The sequence below is a fragment of the Myiozetetes cayanensis genome, unplaced genomic scaffold (assembly GCF_022539395.1).
Source record: "Myiozetetes cayanensis isolate MyiCay16 unplaced genomic scaffold, myiCay2020 scf10, whole genome shotgun sequence".
Taxonomy (NCBI): domain Eukaryota; kingdom Metazoa; phylum Chordata; class Aves; order Passeriformes; family Tyrannidae; genus Myiozetetes; species Myiozetetes cayanensis.
In genome coordinates this window covers 21,951,106-21,974,844 of record NW_026086605.1, presented here as the reverse complement: position 1 = coordinate 21,974,844, position 23,739 = coordinate 21,951,106, and the positions used below count along the sequence as shown (strand labels likewise).

The following is a 23,739-nucleotide window of genomic DNA, read 5'->3' as shown; positions in this document are numbered from 1 at the left end:
TGAAACCTGCAGATGAGTAGTTTCTTCACTGTCCAGCAACAGAGCAGATCATAAAAATCGCTCTTACACTGATGTACACAGTACCAAACAAGGAAACCTAGTTTGGAAGGCATATAAAGAATTCACAGTCTCAAATCAGGCAAGTCTGTGTATGCTGCAGAGGTACCAGAAGGATCCTGGTTTCTGTGAAATGCAGTGTATCAGCTCTACTGCTCTTCACCATCTGCTACTAAGTGAACCAGGCAGATATAATGATGCTGCCTCCAGAGGGAACTGTTGGCTGGCCCACCAGGAGGGGAGGGGAGGGGAGCATTAGCAACAACCATCCATGAGAGGCAAAGGAAAAAGGGTAATGAAAAACATAAGATGAATATTCCAATTAAAGAACAGGTTTCAGTCAGTTCTCAGTGCATCCTACTCTCTATCCTGTTAAGAAAGCTATTTAGAAATGTGCTTCAATGCTGTGTTGTGCTCTTAAGATAGTCTTCAAGAGCAATGTTTTTTAGTAATTTTAACAGGATTCATTTGAATTGGAAATCAAGAAAGAGAGGTCTTACATTAAAGTCTGCCAGACGAGCAGAGTGTATTCATCCATTTCACAAGAAGGTATATTGATTTGCTCTAGATAATACTAAAACAATGAACAATGTGATAAGTCTGTTGAAGCCACATTGTAATAAACTAACCTGCTTTCTTCCCAAGTGTGCACAGGCACACACAGATGTTCTATGTTAAATGCACAGCAGACAATTGCATATGCATACAAATGTCTGTGTTTGGGCACAGAGAGTGAATAATGCACAGACATTGTATTTTGAATGCTGTAAATGGGACTTGGCATCAAATAAAAATCTATTCAAGCAAACTAGCACAAATCAAAGTTCTCACCATCATCTTTCTCCTTTCTTTTCCTCCTCTGTCTTGATTCCTTCACTCAGCTCCCTCTAGTATGTGTAGGTAAGTATTGCACTATGAGCTCTTATTCTATTCTTTCTGCAGGAGATATAATTTTTGTAACTGAATTAGTCTAAAACCCCAAATACCATCAGGAAATTTGTCTGGTGAACAGTTTTTTAAAGTTTTTTTCTGATTACAGTTTTCCATCTCTGGGTCTTACATTTTGTCTATATAACTTTAGATAAATTTGCAAGAGGAGCAACAATCTCATATTTTGAAGTACGGAAGTTTCAGAAGGAGCACATACCACATTACAAAGATATTACTATATGCACATATTCAATAGGTAAGTTATCTTTCTTTAACCTTAGGAGAACTTCTAGCATAGCAGAATCTACTATGCTAGAGTTGACAATAATTTATACTGAAATATCAACAAAAGAATACTGAGGTTTGGGGTTCTTTTTTCCTTTCCTTCACAGTAAATGAAGTCAGTTAGAATTAAAGCTGCCATTGAATTACATTGCTTTGTCTGTATATTAGCACCTAAATAGCTATCTCCTCTTACTGATCTGTGTTTTGTAACAACCGGGCACAACAGGGTGAATTACGATGCAGCAGAAGTCTCCATTCTGAATATCCGTGCTTTTGTGACTTTAATTTTCCTTTAACTTCATTTTCGATCTATTATGTTATAAAACTCCCAAATCCATCATAGTGAACATTGAGACACCTTGGCTAAGTGCACTGCTTGTCAGTGGCCTTGCTTTTCAAAGTCAGTTCTGATTTCATTCATCATTCTGAGAGCTTATGAAATAAAGAATAATTACGTAAGTGTTTTGAAGTCCAAGTGCTGCTCCTCTGGGCATAAAATCCAGTGTTCTATTTTTAAGCAACAAATATCTTCTATGATACAACACACTCCACTTGGATATCATTTCCTGGAAGCCCAGAATTGTGAGTGCAAATTGCAACATGGTGCTTATAACTAGGGAAATTTAAGTAACAAGTATTAATGAAATCTAAAATTTTGGGACTTTGATTCAATTCTCAATGACTTTACATTACTCAGGAAGTCAACTCTTTCAGATTGATATAGAAATATAATCCAACCCAAACATTAATGTGGCAATTCCATAGGCTGAAGACAATATTCATAGATAAGTCAGAAGGATTCAGGTCATTGGTAAATTCAGTTACTGCTAATCTCTTGCATTATGTATATAAACATGTGAAATCTATATTTATTTTCCTCAGGCAAAAATATGTGCTGCATATCTAGCTTAAAACATTTTTGTAGGTAAAACAGTCAGGAGAGATAATAATTGGAGAGCAATATTAACTGAAAAAACCATTGCTCCTTCCTTTCTAATACATTTCAGCTCCCAAATGAATACAAGCCTATTTCACAGTGTTAACAGAAACAATCGAACTCTGATGATAGCTGCAAATACTACAGGTCTGTCTTTAAACCAAATTAGAATCACAGACTACATGTCTACTCTTAGTACAGTAATAAACACCAGCAAGCAATCATTACATCCAATTAGGCTGAGTACTTTCCTTAACTGGGTCATTTACCAGTCTCTCTTGCTCTTAAAAGTAGATTAAATGTGTAAACTTACATTTAATTACCTGTAACAGAACTCTTATGAGTAACATGTTGAAGTGTCTTTAATTTTGTTTTAAAATAAAATAAAAGGAAGAAGGGAGACCTAAAATATATACAAAAAATGGTCTAGATATTTCCTCAAATAATCTTTTGATTTTGGGCTGGTAGTGGTAGTACAGATGCTTACAAGATGGAGTCACAGTCATGTTTCTTTTGTGAGCTTTAACTTGTAAAAAAAGGAACAACTGTGAAACAGAATTCTGTCCCATCTCCTCCCTACCTCCATCCTCTCTAATTTTGTTTAGATCAGAGGCCAAAAAGCAGATGAAAAGAAAGGAAAAAAATGAGACAGGAAGAACTTAACAGAACATAGAAACCTGAACTCAAAACCTATAAATGTTTCTGGGCAGCTGTAAGGTAAGAAGTAATGAGAAAAGTATTTGAAACTAACCCATGTCTGTTCGGATGATTCTTATCTCTTACCTCTCTCCAGAAGGTAAACCCCAGAAGCCTACAGGCTCTAAGTCTCTGTACCTTCTTCAGCACATCAATACATCCTTAAAAACCTTAGTATAACAACACTTCCTCCTGTTTTGTTCTATAGTAAAACATTGCTGCTGTTCCTGTTCTTCACACAACGATACCACACTGGATAATGTACGTCAAACAGATACCACCCCTTCCCCACCATATCAACACAGCACTGTCCAAAGCTATCAGGCAATGTGGGGCAGGGCACTGCACACTGAACCCCCGTTAAAAACTCTTAAGATTTCCACTGATGATGGACTTCAAACCTGGCAGAGCTGATTCAACCTGTCACTTCTTAGTAAACAGAAGGAGATCCTGCATTTTCAGGCTAGGACTTTGAGACAGTGGCACTAGATGGACACTCTGGCCCTCCTGGCCCTCTTTGAGTGCATGTTAAGTTTGCTTTGTTTTGCATGCCAACATCTCCATCTAGGTCTGTGCACTGTTGGCCTGGTGCTGTAGCTATGTAGAGCTTGTCAGAAAAAGAAGGAATTTATTTCTGCAAGTCAATAGAGTCAAATAGCATAATAAACAAACGCAAGTCAGCTGCACGCTTTGGGATTTTCTATCAAGTATTTTAATAACGCACAACAAATGATGCATTATTCTAATGAATTCAACAAGTACCCAAGAAATATTTATAACTAATAATGTAGAGGTTGTTCATCCTTTATCGCTATAATAAACAATGTTACCCTAAACAAGTTATAGAGCAGCTGTCATTTTCAATGCTTCAATGTCTATGGTATGACGCAATTAATACATATATTAATCGATTTCCATAACAAAGGACTCAAGTAATGGGTCTCTTTAGCAGTAGGACTAAAATTCCCTTTGTAGCTTGCTAAACCTGTTGGTCAGGATGCAAAGTGCTGTCCCTTAGAGACAACTAGTTCATTTTCAGTAGAAACAGAGAAAGAATATGATGTCAAAGACTTTGAATCTTGTGTGACTCTACTCATAGGGTAGATATGGTCCTATACCTATCTGCAGGGGGAATGACAGTGTGCAGACCCCATTTTCACTCTCTCCTATGAGGTCAATGAGACTTGTCTTCCCTTTATAGCTCTCCTCAGACATACACATTGTACCACTATCTGGTCAAGAGCATTTTTATTCGGAAGACATATTCATAGCATCTCACTAAAGTGTGATTCATAGGATTAGAGTTAACAGGGGGAAGAAGGTTCATCCAAAGGAACTTGTACACTCATACACATGGAATAATAGCAATGATGAAAAATTAAACATCGTTTTTGCACACAGCATGTATCCTCTGAATCTACGCCTGATCCTGTCTGCGTTCCTAGTAATTCAACACCACTTCTTTGAAATAACGCTTGATTTATACTAGCACGAGATTGGACTCATAACTCTGTATCTTATTAAAATTGTAACAAATGTAACAGCACCAACTAATGAGTCATCAGCTTCTATAGGCCCAAATGTGTTGTGTTTTACTTCACCAAAGGTGTGGGACACACTTAAATGTCATCATTCTATATATCACCACTCGCCAGTGTCATGAGTTGCATCTCTCAAATTAAATTTCTTATAATAAATTATTATTAAATAATTCCTAGAACAAGTAAACAAAACACTCTGTGTAAAAGATGGAGAAGCAAGAGGTCAACAGAAAATACTAGTTTTACTTCAGTTTGTTGTTAATATAACATTTTAAAAATATATATATGTTCATACATATATGGAAAAACTGCCCTAAAGAACAAGCTGCTGAATTTTTCTGGCATGTGTCACAATGTTTAAGGTTTAGAATGGCAATGAACTCTGTTGAAAAAGCCTTACAAGCACACAAGAGTATTGCCATTTGCCCGCCAGGCACAGATTTCAGAGGGAGCTGAAACTGCGCCCACTGAACTGCCAGCAAACACACTCCTCTAGCTCGGCATGGCTGCTGGAGACATAAGGTAGAGTTCAGAGCTAAATCCTCTTCCTGTGATTCCTGTCCGGACTGAGAAAGGCATTGGGGACTCAAAAGGAAAAGGGTGTGAAGTCACAGGCGCCAAAATTAAAAAAAAAGCTTCTGCAGGTACTTCACTGATACAACACAGTGACTGTCTGGGGAGTGCTGTGAAGAGCTCAGATCAAAATCAGTCCCACAGACAGGAGAGATGGGTTACAATAAATGAAACCCATGAATTGTATGATCCCAGTCTCTACCGAGAGCAAGCCCTGCTGCAGTGAGCTCAGTCACACCAGTGAGCACAGGGTGACACGGAACCAGATCTGGCTTTGGATATTAACAAATATAAACATCTTGTTCTGCACCGTAAATCCTACATGTATTGGTTGGACCACTGTACAACTTATTTGATCCTAACACGTAAAAACACAAGCAACATCCCATCCCCAATTATTTTTTGAGCTGTATATGGGCATTGGAAATACAAACAGATCTATTTCTATCCGTAAAAAAACCACACAGAAACAGCTGACAGCTGGAATGTCAGTGTCCAAGGTAAGGAATACATCACATATGCGTGTCTGAGTTACACCAACACATACACTCTGGCTCACAGACACTCTTCAGCCTTCTGAAACTTGGCTACGGGGACTGGGCAACAATAATGCAACTTTCACCTCAGAAATCAGACTGTGCACTTCACATACTGCTTGCACTGACCCACACACCATCAGGAAAGCATGTATGCTTGTACTCCATTTCATGGTATTCTACAGACATACTGCATAGCTGGGCCATCAAAACACTCTCCTATGGGAGAATTTTCTGACAAGTATCAACCTATAAATCAGGTCAAAGCAATTCCTACCCAAAAGCTTATCAGGGCACTGGCTAAAAAAAACCAAAACAAAACAGAGAGAGAGAAAAAAACATATAATAATTTGGTTTTGAGTAGGACAAAAACTGTATTCTGCCTCAGATTTTTCATACATTAAGCATATTGCCCTAGCGGGGTAAACACACCTGTCAAAACTTGCAAGCTTTCTTAGCTATACCTCAGTTTCAGAGTGGTGAACACAGAAATCACATCATTTAAATAAATGCCATGTTACATGACAGCTTTTTTTATGCTACATGATAATCTGAGAAGCATGGGTTGTCAGTGGAGGCAGAAATGGGCCCAAGGCACTTCTATTTCACTTGAGCATCAGTAAGACTGAAAAGAGAAGGAGTGAGCATTAGGTCACTACAGAGCAGCTCTGAAGGAGCTTTTTCTTCTGGGAGAATTTATATTTAGTTTCATAAACAAAATCAGTCCATTGAAATGAAAGAGACAGCCTTCCCCAGAAATATTACTAAAAATAAGTTAATGTATACCTATTTCTCCTTAAAACAAAATTAATTTGTTACTAGTTGGCCATTTCAGAGGTAGCTATAACATAGAAGTTCTACCATACTCCATTTAAAAATTTGAATTACATGTAGAATTTACAGTTTTTCACTCTTTTAACTCAGAGCTAAGCTCTAGAACTTTTACAATTGTATTTTTCTTCTCATTGAGTATTTGTAAATTCTGTGTTGGCTTTAGTTAGGATCTCCCTAGACTACTTATTTATTTTTCAGGAAAGAAACATGGTTATTAAATGAATTTTCTCAGGTTTTAGCAGGTTTTAAATCCATTAGAAGATGTCACTGCAGTGGAGGCTGAAGTTAGTTCTAATCTCTATGAGAAAGTATTCTGCTCTTAAAAATCCAGTTAAAACAGAGCAACTTCAATGTTTTTAATGGAATTCTGTAAGGATTATGCCAATCTAAGAAAAGAATCTGTCTCAAAATGCAGGAGTTTATTTATCCCCTACATTAGTTGTAGATAATTTCTTAGATAATTAAATACTCCAAACTATGCTCTCTGTAGTATAATTTTATCAGTTTGAAAGCATTCCCTAACCATTGATGTAAACAGGATGGCAAATCTACCACCTTTTAAAAATAAAATCAGATACATTTTAATGTAAATTATGCAACCCTGAATTTATACAATTATGGACTACATAGTGGACTAAACTCATTTGGATACAGTTACTGTAATAGCAGCTTTGACAAACAGCTTCTGGCAAGAGTTCCTCAATCATATGTTTGTGTACCAAGGCCTTTAAAGCACGGCAGCATGTAGGTATACTCGTAAAGGTAGCACTACAGGGCTTTACAGGGACTGTCATTTAATGTAAACCCCACTGATATAAAGTCAGGCTGCTTGACAAAACCAAAATAACTAATCTAGAAGAAAAACCAAAAATTTTCAGCCTCTATCTCTGCAGAACCTTGTCAAACTTCTACCATTGCCTGTCACTCCTAGCTGTGTCCTTTAAAGTATTATTTCTATAGTATTAAATTGCTGAATAATTCAATTTAAAGTTATTTTAAAATTATACACAAACAAATACACTGATCTTTTTAGAAGCAATAAAACATTTTAAAATGAATTGAACTTTAGTTGGTGTATCCCGGTAAGTTCAACTCATGATCTTTTAAACTTAATGTGTACTCTTGTATTGTCAAGGTGAAAACCAAGGTATGTATTAGAACAAAAAAACCCTCTTGCTCTGAAGAGTTTCCAACTTGAAAAGCAAGACTGGTAAGCAAGTAAATAGATATGTATAAATGGAATGTGGACACTCAGCTGATATAATTAAGTTATGAAAAGTTATGAAGAAAGGCAAGAAACAGATACTGCTTTAAAAACCAAACAGATATGCAGGAAAAAACTCTGGTTAGCCTACAGAGTAAAATCATTTGAACTGCAACCTAAAAATGTGGGGAAAAAATGGAAAAAGGCTTGTTACTTGTTCCTTTGAGAACCATTTCAGTAGTAAACATATACTGGCTATTTAGACAGTTTGATTGCTTTTTTTGGTCATTTTTTCCTATCAGAAATAAATCCAGATTAAAAAAAAAAAAGGTGTTCAATTTAATATTTTTTAAGCAAACTTTCTTATTTTTAGGGAAAGAAAATTAACTTCTGTAACTCCCAACTTGCCAAATCCATACTTGAACCAAGCTTCTACTCATGTTTGCAGCTTACTGTGTAAGCATTCTCTCGTTTTCAGCCCATCCTTCTCTGTTGCCTGTTGATTCTTGATGATTAAAGCAATGATTGAAGTGTCTACTGGTGACCAGACGCTGATTGTAGAAAGTAAATTTTGATTTTTATGCCAACAAAAACTTAGAAGACTTCATTTTTTTTCCATATAAATACAAATCCGATCCAATTGTTGCTACTCGGTGGCAATGAAGTCAGAAGCAGACGGTGCCAGGAAGGAACAAAGCTGCTTAGGAGCAGACCAACATTTGGAGCAGGTTTTTCTGCTGAATGCACTTGTCAAACTCGACCTTTGAGCCTGTATTGGTTTATTCATCCAGCCTCCTATTTCTTTTTTCTGGTTTTATTCCTAAATGCCTGTACATTTGCACGTTCAGGGTAAAATGGGAACAGCAGTGCTCTCCTCCTGTAGCTCTAACCTTTCATGAGCAGAGAACGGGTTCCCTGTTCACCCAGAGGATCCACCAGTGCCTCCAGCTCCATGGAGAAGAGGGCTGGCATTCCCCACCAACATATCTGATTCCAGCAAATGGAGTGCTTCAACCCTAGCCTTTCCCTAGAAGTTTGGCTTTGCCTTCTGGAACCAAACCTTGTTCCTCTTTGTTATTAACTTTTAACATACTTTCATTTCTGTATTGATTTCCCTAAGCCATTTAAGACCACAGCTTCACATGCTTTCATCTTCTAGACCAGTGCTATGACTCCTCCAGAAGCCAACACACAGTACATATCCTAGAGGTATCTAACATGATTTACTTTGTTCCTCCAAACACGTTTTGATTGCACACACAAAAGACCATTTTATGTTTTCTGTATTCTATTTTTCACAACCAAACATCAGTGCCTTTATTTTTGAAATGAAAATCCAAAATCAATCCTTAGATTTTTTTATATTTGGTTTTAGTCAAATATAAAAATGTCAGTACAAAAAGCAGATACTTATATTGCGTGATGCACCAGAGATTAAAAGAAAATTGCATTTTGAGCACTCTACTAACTAAAGTCTTTAACTGCTCACAAATGGATTTTCATATCTTTGTAGTAGTTTACAGGGGGTAATAGGTATTGTAATCTAATCTACCACAATTACATGATTTTTGACCAACTTGCTGTTGATAAATAGTGCAAGTATTAGGTTATTAAATTTTTTACAATTAGGTGACTAAGAAAGCTGTTTATTGCCTTCCGTTATACCCTCTGTTAATAAGATCTTTGTTGCAGATGTTCATGTATGCTGCATTGATGTTTAATGGTGCATGATGCTCTAGGTGGTTCCCATAACCTTGCTTTGTCTACTATGAGCTGACTCAATTGATATGATAATAGAGAAAAGAGGTCTGAAACAAGCTGGGCTGTACTGGCACAATTTGCATAACCTTTAAATTTGCCATCACTTGATAGCCAACTGCTCCTAAAAAATTCTTATTCTGTTGTCAGCGACGACAGTGTACTGTACAAACAGCATTCTGCAATTGGACAGGTGCGGAGGGAAGAGAGGGCATGCACAGTTTATTGCACTTTTATATTCTACCAGGAAATGTACTTATTATCAAATTTATAAAGCCAACAATTTGGAGTAGAGTTCTGCGGTTCCATTTGTGATCAACTGCTATCAGCCACAACGCATGGCCTGGCATCTTTTCAGGTTCACAGTACAATATCACAGTGTCTCATTACAAGGGGAATAAATATTTGGTTCCATAGACTCTTCTCTATTTAGTTTTGACTGCTAATCACTGGGGCAGGCAGAAGAATCAGGATGGATTAGGAGAGCAGTGGGGGGCACAGGGTAGCAGACTAGAGCAAACAAAATCAATGTAAGCAGCCTTCCAAACTTTAAATCTGGTTTCAGAGGACTCTGTGTATTCTTTTTGAACAAACATTAGTATTATATCATTCACTAGGTATAGCCAAAACATAACAATATAAAAATAGTCCATGTTTATTCTATTCACTCAATCTGCTGTCTGTATATACTCTATGCCAGGTCTGCTTACTTTACTGACTCTATTATTCATAACAAAGAAAACAGCTACGGTGAAAGTAAGCCAAAGCCTACTTTCATTCAAATGGGATTAACTACATAAACATTATTTTTGTGGTATCCAAAAGTTTATATCTTAACTGCCACTTCATATTCTATATTATGCTCAGGTGTGTCAAGGCCAGGTCATTGGTACCAGACTGACACGCACAGCCTACTTTTCAGATATGACATTTAAACAATTTCCACTTTGCATTATCTCTAAAACCTACTGTGGAAATCACTGAGCCAAACCAATCATAAAATCTCACAATTCCACTTTTAGACAATTAACCATTTCCAAGCACTCCAATTAACCTTCCACGCCTGCAATGTTAATTCTAGATGTTTTGTCATCTTACACAAAATAAATCCTAAATCCCCAAAGTCAGGCAGAGCAGGATCCATTCAAACCTTCCTCTTTGTCTGCTTTTTCCACTAGCCAGGATCTCTGCTCTGTTCCTCCTGCCGCTAAGGATTTGTCTTCCATTCAGCCATCTATTTCCCACAACTTTCATTGCCTGCAATTGGATGCTACAGCAGAGAAACTTCTAATCAAAGGGTCAGTTCCTGCACTTAATTTTCATCCAGGGACACCATGTGTACCCACATTTTACTCTCCTTCCATTCTGTGCAATTATTTTATAAGGACTATTTGAGCAGGTGAAGATTAGAGGCTTGAAAATGTAAGTTCCATCATTTATGGCAAAAGCATGACACGGATAGCTACAATTTAAACTTTTCTACTATGTTCATTCAACTGTAATCACAAGATGGGAAATAAAATCTCTAAATTAAAGATGATAGGCTACCAGAGTCTGTAGGGCACCTTCTGAGCACAGATTCTGCTGTTCAAATTCCTCTGTGATGATTTGTTATGAAGTGAACTGCTGCCTAGTAAAAAACAGGCTAACTCTGCCAAAATAATGGGAAAAAGAGATCTCCTATAGAAGGTAATGTGCCTGGGTGCCAGTGGTCAAAAGGTGGAGTTCTTTATGCCCCTTATTTGTTCCATACAACATAGAAGATGCCTCCAGGTAAAATGTGTTCTCAAATCTTTCAGCATACATAAGTTTGCTTTTTCTATAACCTCTAGGTAGACTCCAAAAATTGAATCTCAAATTCCAGACAAAGTATAACACACAAAACCCACATGGATCAGTATAGTCCATTAATATTCATGAATGTTTTAAGTTCTCCATGACCATAATCGATATCCAATGAAGTTAATGAGATCTTTCCATTGATTTCAAAAGACACTGGGGTGAGCCTCAGAGACAATGACATTGCATTCTCTCAAGCACTCCAGCTGATAACACACACTTTGATAATTTGCTACCTTCCCATCCAGAATTCCAGGAATGAACAAAAGGGATGCTATCTTATTTCAAACCGGTTTTACGAAATGAGCAGTACACCATTACAAACGTCCATATGAAGCATTTAATATCTTTAACTGAAGAGCAGTCAAGGCCACAGTAGTTACCTGTGTCGTTAATGCCAGCATGAGATCCATAAATAAGACAACCATTACTTATTTAAGAAGGAAATGCAAAAACGTCCTGAATGTGTCAGCCTCCCAGAGGTTAAGATTTTGTTTTGTTTTAACTTTGGGCCTCTGGAAAGCAGTGATTAAAACTCTTATGTCTTCTAACACATCTAAGAGCATCCAATAGATTTAAACACTGATAGGTAGAGTTTTAAGTTCAAACTGGCCTTGACCTTGGGCAGTATGACATTATCTGAAAACCATTAATGGTCTGAAATGAAAGGAAAAGCTCATTAATAAAAGCAAAACCGTATAAAGGTACAAAGGAAAAAAAAAGGAAAAGAAAAAGAAAAAAAAAGGAAGTTTTATTAAAAGTATTGATCATGACCTAGGGCACTACAGACATTGATCTTCCCACATCTCCACAGGAAAAAAAAAGTTAAGCCAACAAATTATTGATCTCTTATGAAACCTCCTGAACAAGCCATACATTTAATTTCTTACTATGAAAAAAATAATCGCACCTATTTAGGATACAGAGAAAATCTATTTCTTAAAAATTATTGGTAAAAAAAATACTATATGATTAATTTCAAAAAATAGCCACCCTGTTAGTATGATTTGACCCTAAGGGTTGGGAGGTGAGAAGCCTATGCACTGTAAACCTTTAAAGCACAGGTTTCAGATTTCAACTCGTTAAAGCATATGCTTTTAAGGAGAAATGTCCATTGCTGAATATTGCAGCAAAATCAAATGAATCCACAGAAAAGGACAATGCTGGACTTTAAACTTCAAGCATAAATTTAAATACAAGTTTCTATGATTATTATTTTCTATGAAGCAGAACACTAGAGTTTTGGATTTTCTTTGGTTTGTTCGAAAAATCAGAAAGATATATTTAGACTGACAGAATGCTGTAGCTCTAGAAACAGTCTCTGAAAAATTGAAGATCACCAGAATTCTCTCTTTGGTGTACATGGAGAGAGGTAGGTGTCATTTTCAGAAAACAGGGATAACCTTGACAAAGTTGCATTAATTACATGTATATGTGAAAAGCATAAATTAAATTTGGAAGGCTGTCATTAGTTCTGGTGCTTCCCAATTACTGAATGAACAATTCTGCTGTCTCACTATTCTTGTAATGGAGATAATATTGGTGGTTTTCAGCACATGAGATGTTAAAAGAGTTGTTTCCCTTCTGATAGCATATCCATGGCTCTGTCCCCTTATTCTTTGTATTTGCTTTGCAGACATCATTCTACAGTATTATCAGGTGATGCTGAAGCAACTTGTGTTGCAGCTTTGGAACTACAGCCTTTGTTGCTAGGTGAAAGTTCAAAACAAAACACTGTGTTTTATGACTCAAAGGGAGGTTCCATTGCAACTTCAGCCACTACAGCTTGCAGATACTGGAGCCTCATCCTTGTCTCCCTCTATGGGCAAATGCCACATGCTCTCCTCCTGTGCTGGCACCAGCATTCAGAGCCTGGCAGGAGCTGGTCCAGAGTGCTCCACCCCTCACCAGGGCAGCTTTCTGCCAGTCTGTGCAGACTGTTGAACTGCCCCATGTGGGTGGAGAAGTGCTGGCAGGGTGAGGGAAAAGTAGAAGATGGAAATGTGTGTCCTAGGAGGAGCATTTATTTTGTATTTTTCCATCAATTTCTAAAATTGCCAGGGACCCCAGTGACAGTATCTTGTGCTCTGAGAACCACATATTCATAGAATGAATAAGGTGAACCCTCATTCCTTCCATGTCTGCCCAGAACAGTAGGGACCTGCCTTGGTAACCATGAGGATTAACTACTACCATTCTCTCCTCAGGATTTCTGGTAGGTAGTTCTGTTGCTTCACAGTTTGAGCAAACAGAACAAAAATGTACTAGTGTAATGTTTTCTGTACAAATACCTCACAACTCACTCAGGTCACCAGTAATATGATACCAGTTTTAAAGTATTACAGCCATGTATACAGGAAACACCAGAAATTTATGACGACTTAATTCTGTGTGGATACTTTAACTGAGTACAATATCACAGGGAAAGCCTAATTTCTACAAAAAAGCCCAAACCAACCAACCAACCAACCAACCAAAAACCCAAATAAAATCCGCAAACCACAACCAAATTAAAAAGTGTACAGTGCACTTAGGTACTTTTTTCCCCGAACAAGATTGTCCATTTGGGATTTAATGGCACCTGAATTAGTATCTTACTGTAAATTTAATTCAATTTTAATCTCCAGAGTCAAGCAAGACAGGCCTCAAGTGGTTTAAGAGGTGGCCTGACCAAAATTGCCCTGCCTAAGTCCAGTTTCAATGTTAACTGTGTGCACATGCTATGGGGTAGCACCTCCAGGCTAGTGGAGCTCTCCAGTGCATCATGTGCCATCTTCATGGGAGACATTTAGATTCATTTGGGATAGTAAAAACAAAAGTTGAGTGTGAAGAATGGCAAAAGTGTCTTACTTTATTGGGCTACAGAATTCTTTGCCAATCAGTGTAAAAAAAGGTGCCCATTTAAAAAACAATTCTAGCTTTAAATACACAGTGATGGGCTCTAAACCATGTATTACCATACCCTAAAGAAAATTTGAAGTTACAACAGATAATTCTATGAAAATGTCAGATCAGTCATCAGTGGCAGCCAGAAAACCAAATAAAATGTTAAGAATTATTAAGAAAGAAATATAGAACAAAGGAAGCAACAAAACTAAACAACTTTGTAAATTTCTCAGACACTTGCAAATTGAACATTCTGGTTCCCCATTCACAAAGAGTAAGCAGACCTGAAAACAGCTGCAGTGAAGGGTGGCTCAGGGTATCAGAATTATGGATCAAACACAGAAGTAAACAGAATAGAAAAAGAGTCTGGAAAAAAAGACTAGTGCAGGGGACATAAGCAAAAGATCTGCAAAATAAAAAGTAAGGAGATTGTACATGGAATGATTGTGGATGGTCTGTGCAATACAAGCAGCTGGAGATAGCCAGGAACATTCTTAAGTGTCTGAATCCAAACAAATAAGGGAATGTATTTCTTTACATAACACAAGACATTATGAATGATAAAATCCTATTTTGGCCTATTAAGCATAAGGAAAATATTTCTAGTTCTTAAATTCCCAAGCTACATTTTGCTGGAAGCTAAGAGAGTGTAACATGGAACTATTATTATAGATTTGCTCTGGTTTTATCCTCTTTCACAAGCACCCACTGCTTTACACTGTTGCAAAAATCAGGTTAGACAGACCTTTGGTCTGCCTCAGTCCTGGTCCCAACTCTTTCACTCTATATTGCTACTCCAACATCATATAATTTCTACTACCTAAACAATGGATTTGTCTATTAGCAGTTACGTCTCCAAGAATTCTTTTTAGAATTACAGATATAAAAACTGATGCCCTAAATCAGTGTCTCTGTATCTGAGAAACAAATACAGAAATTCTCGGTGTAAGAGTAAATATTGCCCTGTCCTAAGGAATGGTGTAGAGGCCTGTATTTATTGTCCTCCAACAAACATGCATTTTTCCACACCTCAAAGGGGTAATTTTTCCTCAGAATACCAGAATGTAAATTCATTGTAGTATCTGAAATTTGAACCAAGTTTAATAAGAGGCATAGTTTTGCCTTTAATATTCCTTACTACTAGTGATTGTACATGAAAAGGGCACTTCCCAGTTTCACTCTCAATTTCCGGGCTAAACTACTGTGTTAACACAGTAGACTAAAAAAGACATTTTTTTCTGAAATCAGTATGAAATTACTAAAACATACACACGTATCTATTTATATCTGTACATATGCAATTCTTTGAGATGCAACAGTTGATACACTTTTAAGTCCAGTTAAAATACCTGTATCCAGGAATTTAGGTTTTAATAATGTGTTTCAGCTGCCTAATAAAATGCTCAGTCATACAGCAGAAAGTATGAATGGTCTCAGTTACAAAAAGGTATTACCAGCTTTTCTATTCATTAATCCCTATAAACAAATGTTCATTATTAATTTAGATTTTGTGGTTTCCTAAGACACAAATAAACTAATTCTTCTGGGCTTTCTGGCTCATTTGTTATACCATTAGGGGACTAAAGTTTCCTTTTATTTTAAGTCCACTTTTGGTTTTGAAACTTTTCTTTCCATTTGTGAATACAAATAGATAGGGAAGAGCGAAAGTGTGTAACTGTGTGAAAAAGAGAGTATATGATAATATAATGCGACTGCTACTTCCCCCAGTCCAAGGGACTATTCTTGTTTGTGTAAATGCACATGAAGCCTAGCTGATAAAAAAAGAGCTAGTCAAGGTTTTCCTGTCTGGAAGGCTAAGCATGAAAGCTGTAAGCAAGGAAAAAAAATAACACCTTTCCTGCTTCTTAGAGAAAAACACACAATACTCAGTAACTTAAAGAAAGAGGAGACGCAAATAGACCCACCATAAAATGTCAACAGTGTCAATACTAATAAATAAATCTATGTTTTATAGATAGGCTTACAAGGTAACATGCTGCTCTGTCACTGCCCCACAACCTGTCAAAGAAAACCTACTGACCTCTGTTTGGACTAAGTTGCATACTTGAACATCAGTGCTTTTCATTCTCCCAAAAAGCATACAGCATCATGCTATTATGATTTAAGAATGGCCCTTGAAAACTCTCATTTCTGCAATTATGACAATCCTTCTCAAACAAATGCTTTAAAAGAATCTCCTAAAATATTTAAGATCTAACATATCCCTACAAAGTAAAAGAAGCTTCATCATTCGCAAAAACATTATCATTTGTCGATATTTTAATTTAGAGTAGGTTTTAGTTCTATCCAAACACAAAAACTTTTAATTTATGAACATATATGCATATATTACCTTAAGAATGGTTGTACTGGGTGACACCAACATCTATTTAGATCAGTATTCTGTTTCAGAATAACATCGAGAGGCAAATGCCTGCTATAACTCCAATATCAAAAGCTTAGTAGGCAGGCTCTAAAATTTGGTAATGTTGCAATGTTATGGAATAGATAAAATAACAATAACACATAGAAATTCACAAAACTCTTTTTGTACATCCTATGTGGTAGGTGCATTAATAAATTTTTATGATGAACCTCTGTCTTTTCACCACATTTGCCAGCACTGCTAATAGGTTCCCTGAAATATCTAAAGTAATGTGTCCCAAAAAATGAAGATATAAGTGGTTAGTAAGTCCTACCTGAGCTGGCTTTAAAGCTTGAATCCTCAGAAAAATCCATTTTTACTGCCATATTCTAACAAAGGAGGTTATTACAAACATAACCTTAAATAGAGGTGGTCCTGCAAACATCAGGGGTTGTGGGGGGTAAGAATGGAAAATTCTGTGTTCATCCCTGAACATGCCAGATTTCATCATTCATAACTTGAAAAACGCTGAAGTGATTTTCTTCAAATTTAGATTGTTTTTCTTTCCTCTATTAAAGCTATAAAACGAGCCAAGTTTAAAGTTTGTAGCTTCAGCTGTTCTGGAATTATGCAAATATTTCAATATAAAAATATGTTTTTCCATCACTGAACTGATTTTGCTCAGGCTTTCTGAAGATTTCCCTTTGGGCCAAGACCAGTCATAAAATGTATCTGACTAAAAGTAATTTGCTTAAAGTTATGAGCAACTCTGTAAAAGGGATATCTTTCACAGCATTTGAGTCTGACAAACGTTATAGCACACATATAGATATGACATATATGTTCCTGCCAGAGCTTGTGATTTTTGGTGCATTTTTTTAAAAGTTCAGCTGCTGAAAACAGGAGATTGCATGTGTTCATTAACTCTCCCTGCACTCTCTACTTACGTATTTTGTGTGGCTACAGAAAAAAGTACTGAAACATGAAATGTATCCCATAAGCTTAGTCAAATCTCAAACCTCAGTCAAATCCAGAACCTTAGGCCTAGGAAGAGGGATTTGATGGAAGAAGGCTGTGGTATTGGGACCAGAATCTTGATAGCCAAGTAATTCCTAGTATGGATGAAGAGCATCCGCACAAGGAATTAACCAATTACTGTTCCTCAAATAAAATTATCTGATAAGCAAGTCCACAGATCCCGTTTTCAGTTACCAGTCCCTTTACCAAAGCATAATCCTCTGTACTGAAAGTTTTCATCACAGATGTCTCTTACAGGCTGCTTTATTCCCTGAAATTTTTATCAAAATTCAGTCATGTTGGGGACCAATGCTAGAAAAAATTAAACTGTTTTTCTCAATGCTCACTTTGAAGGTCACTGAGAAGCTCCAACGCCTTCAAGTTTTTCAGTAAAAAGACAAAATTTGACATTATTGAAAAATGCACCTCCAGTTTCCCAGAGAATCTGCAGATATTCCCATCCCTGGAAACATTCAAGGTCAGGCTGGATGGGGCTTTGAGCAACCTGCTCAAGTTGTAGATGTCCCTGCTCATTGTGAGGGGTTGGACTAGATGACCTTTAAAGGTTCCACCCAACACAAACCATTCCATGATTCTATGACATGAAGAGGAGACCAATGGTCATTTGCTCGTGCTCTGTAGAGTCTTATTAACTGACAGTTAATTCAGTCAACAGTTCATCTGCATCAGCTCCTGTGTGCCAATCCTAAACACTCCTTTCCTTGCCTCTAAAACACACTGATCACACTCAGCTTGAATTTGAGCTTGCCTCTTCCTTGCAATTATTCCTACTGACAGAGAACAGGAAGGAAGGGGAGAGAAAAGGGGCCTTGGGGCTGGAGTGCTGTGACGGAGCAGATAGGAGCAGACAGCAGAAAGACCCGATGCACTCTGTTATAAAGACAGAAATTTTTCCTCTGAAAACACAAATAATTCAGACAGACAAAGAAAGTGGACTGACAAATTTGAATGGCTTAGATTGAGGCTGATGATGCAGTTACTGCTTCTCACGGTTTTCACGATGTGACCCAGCTGCATGGACCTCCAAGTTGTCTGTCAATCCATTCCTGAGTGCCTACAGCTCATGGTCTGTTTGAGATGAGCCACCAGTCAGAATTGTTTGGTCAGTCTTCCCTTTTGATAATAAACTGTGCCTTTCTGCCCTATGCTCTGTTCCTCAAATACCTGTTGATACTTCCATTCTCTGGAACATCCAGGAACAACTGTTGTCATAATTCTCTCCACCTGTAGTGACTAGCTGTATCTGGACTTCTTCATATCATATACACACCCCCACCCTCAAAGAAAGTCCATGTTAAATTTCCAGCATATATAATTCTGAACTCTTTCATGAATGACCTGGCAACCTGCAAGAACCCCTTCTATCCATCCTATTTCCTCTACTTCCACTCAGAGCTGTAACCAAGAGTATCTCCTCATTTTCCATTTCAGGTTTCCATTACCTGATCCCCAAGCAACCCACATATAACTCACTGAAGAGGTGCACCCTTCTCTCGTTACCCAGCCCCATGGCTGCTTTGTCCCAGACCTCTCCCTTGGGGAGCCTGTTCCAGTGCTCAACCACCCTCTGGGTGAAGAATCTTTTCCTGATATCCTACCTAAACCTCCCCTGACTCAACTTCATGTCATTTCCCCAAGTCCTGTCAGTGGTCACAAGAGTGAAGAGATTGAACCCTGCCCCTCTGCTTCCTCTTCTGAAAATGCTGAAGACCACATTGAGGTCTCCCCTCAGTCTCCTCTCCAGGCTGAACAGACCAAGTGACCTCAGCCACTCCTCATACAGCTTCCCCTCCAAACCCTCCACCATCCTTGTTGCCCTCCTTTGGACATTCTTTAATAGTTTAATATCTTTCTTATATTGTGGCACCCAAAACTGCCACAATATTCAAGATGAGGCCGCCCCAGTGCAGAGCAGAGCGGGACAATCCCCTCCCTCGACTGGCTGGCGATGCTTTGCCTGATGCCCCCCCGGAACATGGTTGGCCCTCCTGGCTGCCAGGGCACTGCTGACTCATCTTCAACTTGCTGTCAGGAACCCCAGGTCCCTTTCCTCAGGGCTTCTCTCCGGCCTCTCGTTCCCCAGTCTATACACACAACCAGGATTGCCCTTTCCCAGGTGCAGAATCTGGCACTTTCCCTTATTAAACTTCATACAGTTGGTGATAGTCCATCTCTAATTTGTTGAGGTCTCTCTGCAATTTGTCACAATCTCTCTGCATAAACATGTTGTTCAACATAATAAGCATGTTCTTACTATTAACCTGGACAAAATAATAAAGCAGAAGGTTTGAACAAGCATACTATTTTAATCTAGGCACAAACTCTATGAGACTATACTGTTTCCTCAGAAAGGTAGAATAAACAACTACACACAATCTGCTTTTCCAAAAAAACATACTCCTGTAGATAAGAAAAAAGAAATTATTTTATACTGGTAACTCCTAAACGCAGTAATTCTTCCAAAGATCATTTGGAAACTTTTACACTTTCCACTGCAGGTTTGAAACCTAGACTAGTTAGTTCTGAATAAGTGTGTTAGCAGTACTCTATGTCCTTGTACGGTATTTTCATATGCTGAATAAAGGGATGCATTTTCTTTCTTTCATTATTATTTTAATGTGAGGAGGTGGGAAAAAGATGGTCCACACCAAAGGAAAAGGGGGAAAACAATAACAAATTGGTATCTCTTTTGAGAATTGCCCCACAGGCCAAACATTTTTATGTTCTTAATCATTATTAAATGACTTAACATGACACACAGAGCCTGGCGAATGATTGCATCCTGACATGAGAATGAATTACAAATGAAATGAAAGATCAAGCTGTATTAGAGGACTGCCTCTGGGAAATGAAAATCTTTAATTCTCTTTTATTATTGACATTTATTTGGCTGCCATGAATAACAACATAGCAAAGAGATTCAGCTATGCTTGTGCACTGAATAGCTTATCCCACGGCTCAAAACTGCCTTAACATTTATCATGTTTGCTTTTGTAGCTGACACCATTGCATACACTCTCTATCCATCTTGCATTTATCATGCATATAAAGTGCATTCTCTAATATCAGTTCATTTCATAGTGAACAAACAGCTAAGATTAGCAAGTGTCAGTCCTCAAATAAGCTCCCAGTTGTAAAAATATCAAAGAAGGGATTAATGGATTTGTTAACAACTCCAGTTTGAAGAATAAAAAAGTACTCAGTTAAAATTAAATAACAGCACAGGAGGGTTACATATAAGATTTAGGTTTACTACATTATTACTAGCTCATGTATAAAAACATTTCTATATTGCTATTTCTCAGCCAACTGTACAACACTCAAGGGGAGTGCCTCCATATGGGCCATTCACGTTATGCATTAACTTTCTGGGAGGAACACTTCCATCATCATTCAGTGAGATACACACACCCAGCTCTCAATGACTGCTTTCTATATCCTTTATAACAGTTTGTAGCTAACAAAATAGGGGAAGCAGCAAACTATTGGAGAAATCATTCAAATCGCTGCTAGGAATGATCTATATAGCAGTGACATACCTACTTAGTGCCTGGCCCTGCAGCCACAGTCTGAAGCCAATTCTGATTTCGAGGCAAACATTATATGAGTAAGCACCAGTCCCTCAGGTGCAAAGCTTCCTCAACTTTACTTGATTTTCAAAGGAGGAATTCAGCCCTGACTAATAACTTAACTTGTGAAGGAATGAACTACTAAAATGGCTTGCCACAGCACATGTTTTTAATAGCTTTATTTAGTCTAGAAGCATAGGTGGACAGAATTAAAGAGACTGTCAAAAGGTAGGCAGTCATGTTTATAATGCTTAAATCTGTGCATCGTACATCATCAATTTAGACAGCAGAAACTACTTGTATCCCTGCTAGAACACCTTTTTCCCACGTACTCCTTTGAGAATTGAAGAGCAGACGGCTGAGAAAAGCTAAAGTGAGGCTTTCTGCTCAAAGCAAAAAAGCCTGGAAATTCACTTAGTACTGGATTTCACTTCCTCCTCTTCACAAATGTTTAAATATACTACACTGTTGCACAGCTGTTCTCAGCAGGCATAGTGTATTCTTGTTTGCAGCAAAGATGGCTACACAGATAAAATCTCAAGTCATAAAAATCTGAGTAAAACCAACTGGATCAATATTTTAGATCTATGCTATAAAAAAAGAACTTAAGATGTTCAGAACTAAATTCTCAGGCATTCTTGTGAAGTATTAACTTTTTAAATTCAGGATCTTGAAACAATTAAAAGCATAAAAGATGAGAAATATGGACTAACATCGAAAGGCAAATGCTCTGACTATCATTTAACAGTTCGAATTTGTAAAACCACAACTTGTAATTGTTTAACTGGAATATTTACTGTGAGTGACAAGGGAGATTTGAAAAATATACCTGTAGCCATTACAGTGTCATCTTTCCCCTGGGTAAAGATCACGATTCGCTGCCTTTTAGTGTTCACCTTTGGCAGGGCTTGTGTCTTCCGGGCTATCTCTTTTATGTCTTCAGTCTATTCACGGAGAGAAAGAGAATTCTTGTTACCAGCATACTAGAGTGGTGAGAGATTAGAACTTTATTAGCAGATCAAAGATTTATTTTCTTACAGCTAGGTATAAAATAGACTTTATTGTCAGTAGAGGAAGATTTTTAAAAGGAGGAATACCTCATTCTCTGAAGGGTTTATGTAGTACTATGAGACCACTGTTTTTAATCTTGATAATGATAGTTCAGCTATTCCAATTGCTGCAAAACTGCAAAGCTAACAAAGGAATTAAAGAGCATTTCTTAATGAGCAATTAGTGGGTTTCTTTGCTGCTGACTGGATTCTAACTGTACCTATCATAAAATTAAAAATAAAATTGGTAAGAGAATACTTTGGATAAACTCTGAGCCTGATTTTCATCCAATTTAGCCAGGTTTTATACTACTATAATCCCTCTGATTTCAGAAGGATTACAAATACTGTTTCTCAAACTTCCCTACAATAACTGGTCTCATCAAGTAAACTGTAGACTGCAGCACCTGAGAGGGTGTGCAGCCCAGGTGCCCACTGGCTGCACAACTGAGATGCAGAGAAGTAAAGGGCAAAAGGTATATTCAGTGGGGCACAGAACATCACCAATTTTCTGAAATAGGGCCAAGGTGCAAAAGTTTCAGACATCGTCACTTTAAAAGGATGTTGTACTTCCCTGTGCGTGTGGGTAGGAACAGAGAAACTGGCACACTGAACTAAACCTCTCGTCCACCCAGTGTCTTTGACAGCAACAAGCCTGGAGTGTTAGAACTGATGCACGAAACGCTAACAACACAACTTGTCATTACAGTGTTATACTTTCTATTATCACTGTTGCCCTATGATCTGAAACACAAGAATTTCAATTTCTAATAGACTTAGTTTTTAGTCTAATCTAAATATAGGTATTCCTATATTTACTTGTATTAACATCAAACCCATTTATAATGCCATATGGGAAGCTTCTGTTGTCAGGTTTATCTCAAGTCAGTAAGTTCTACAAATTAACTTTGGTATATGTAATCTATTTCTTTCAATAATTTATGTATTTTTCCTTTTTTTTCTTCTTTTATTTCCTAACATTATTCTGTACTAGTGCTACTTACTGTGTCCCACTTTATTCATATCTGTGTTAAACAACACCACATTATTTTCCCAGTTTGCTCTTGTGTACAGAGAACTGTAGTGAAACGTGGTGAAGGCCCAGTGTTGAATATATGAAAATATAACAATACTTTCTCATTATTTTATGTACTGTTCCTTATGAATCCAAACTAACTTTTTAACACTATTACATATTGAATAGAGTTCATTCTCAAAGCTGTCTGGAGAGGTTTCAAGTCATTTACCAGAGTTGCTACAATTATTTTATATTATTATTAAATTGATTTGTATCTTTCAAAATCAGCATATAGTGTTGTTTTGAAACCCAGGTACAGCACGTGCCATTTTGACAAGAGACTGATTATTTTTCATCAGAAGGTCAGGTAAACGCTTCAGGAACTATAATCTTCGTATCAGTCTGTCCTGGTTACCTGCTTTTTTTTTGGTTTTTCTTTTTTTGTTGTCCTTCCAGCACTTCATCTTTCCTATAGACAGAGAATACACCTGGGCTATATATTTACCAACACACATTGATGGGAAAATTATGTACCCCTTCTGCAACACTCTTAGCTTCCCTTTAATTTCTTCCCCAACTTTGGTAGTCGGAGAGCCCATTGATTTATACACACTTGGAAAACAC

General features: G+C 37.4%; 1 protein-coding gene across 2 annotated transcripts in view; it reads right to left on the bottom strand.

Annotated features, from left to right (window-relative positions):
• Positions 1-23,739, bottom strand: part of ADK (adenosine kinase) — a 277,135-nt gene that overhangs the window by 19,534 nt on the left and 233,862 nt on the right. For both annotated transcript variants that reach the window (XM_050336557.1, XM_050336566.1), the window contains exon 9: positions 21,878-21,992. In XM_050336557.1, coding sequence (XP_050192514.1) covers positions 21,878-21,992 — 115 coding nt within the window. The remainder of the gene's footprint in view (positions 1-21,877; positions 21,993-23,739) is intronic.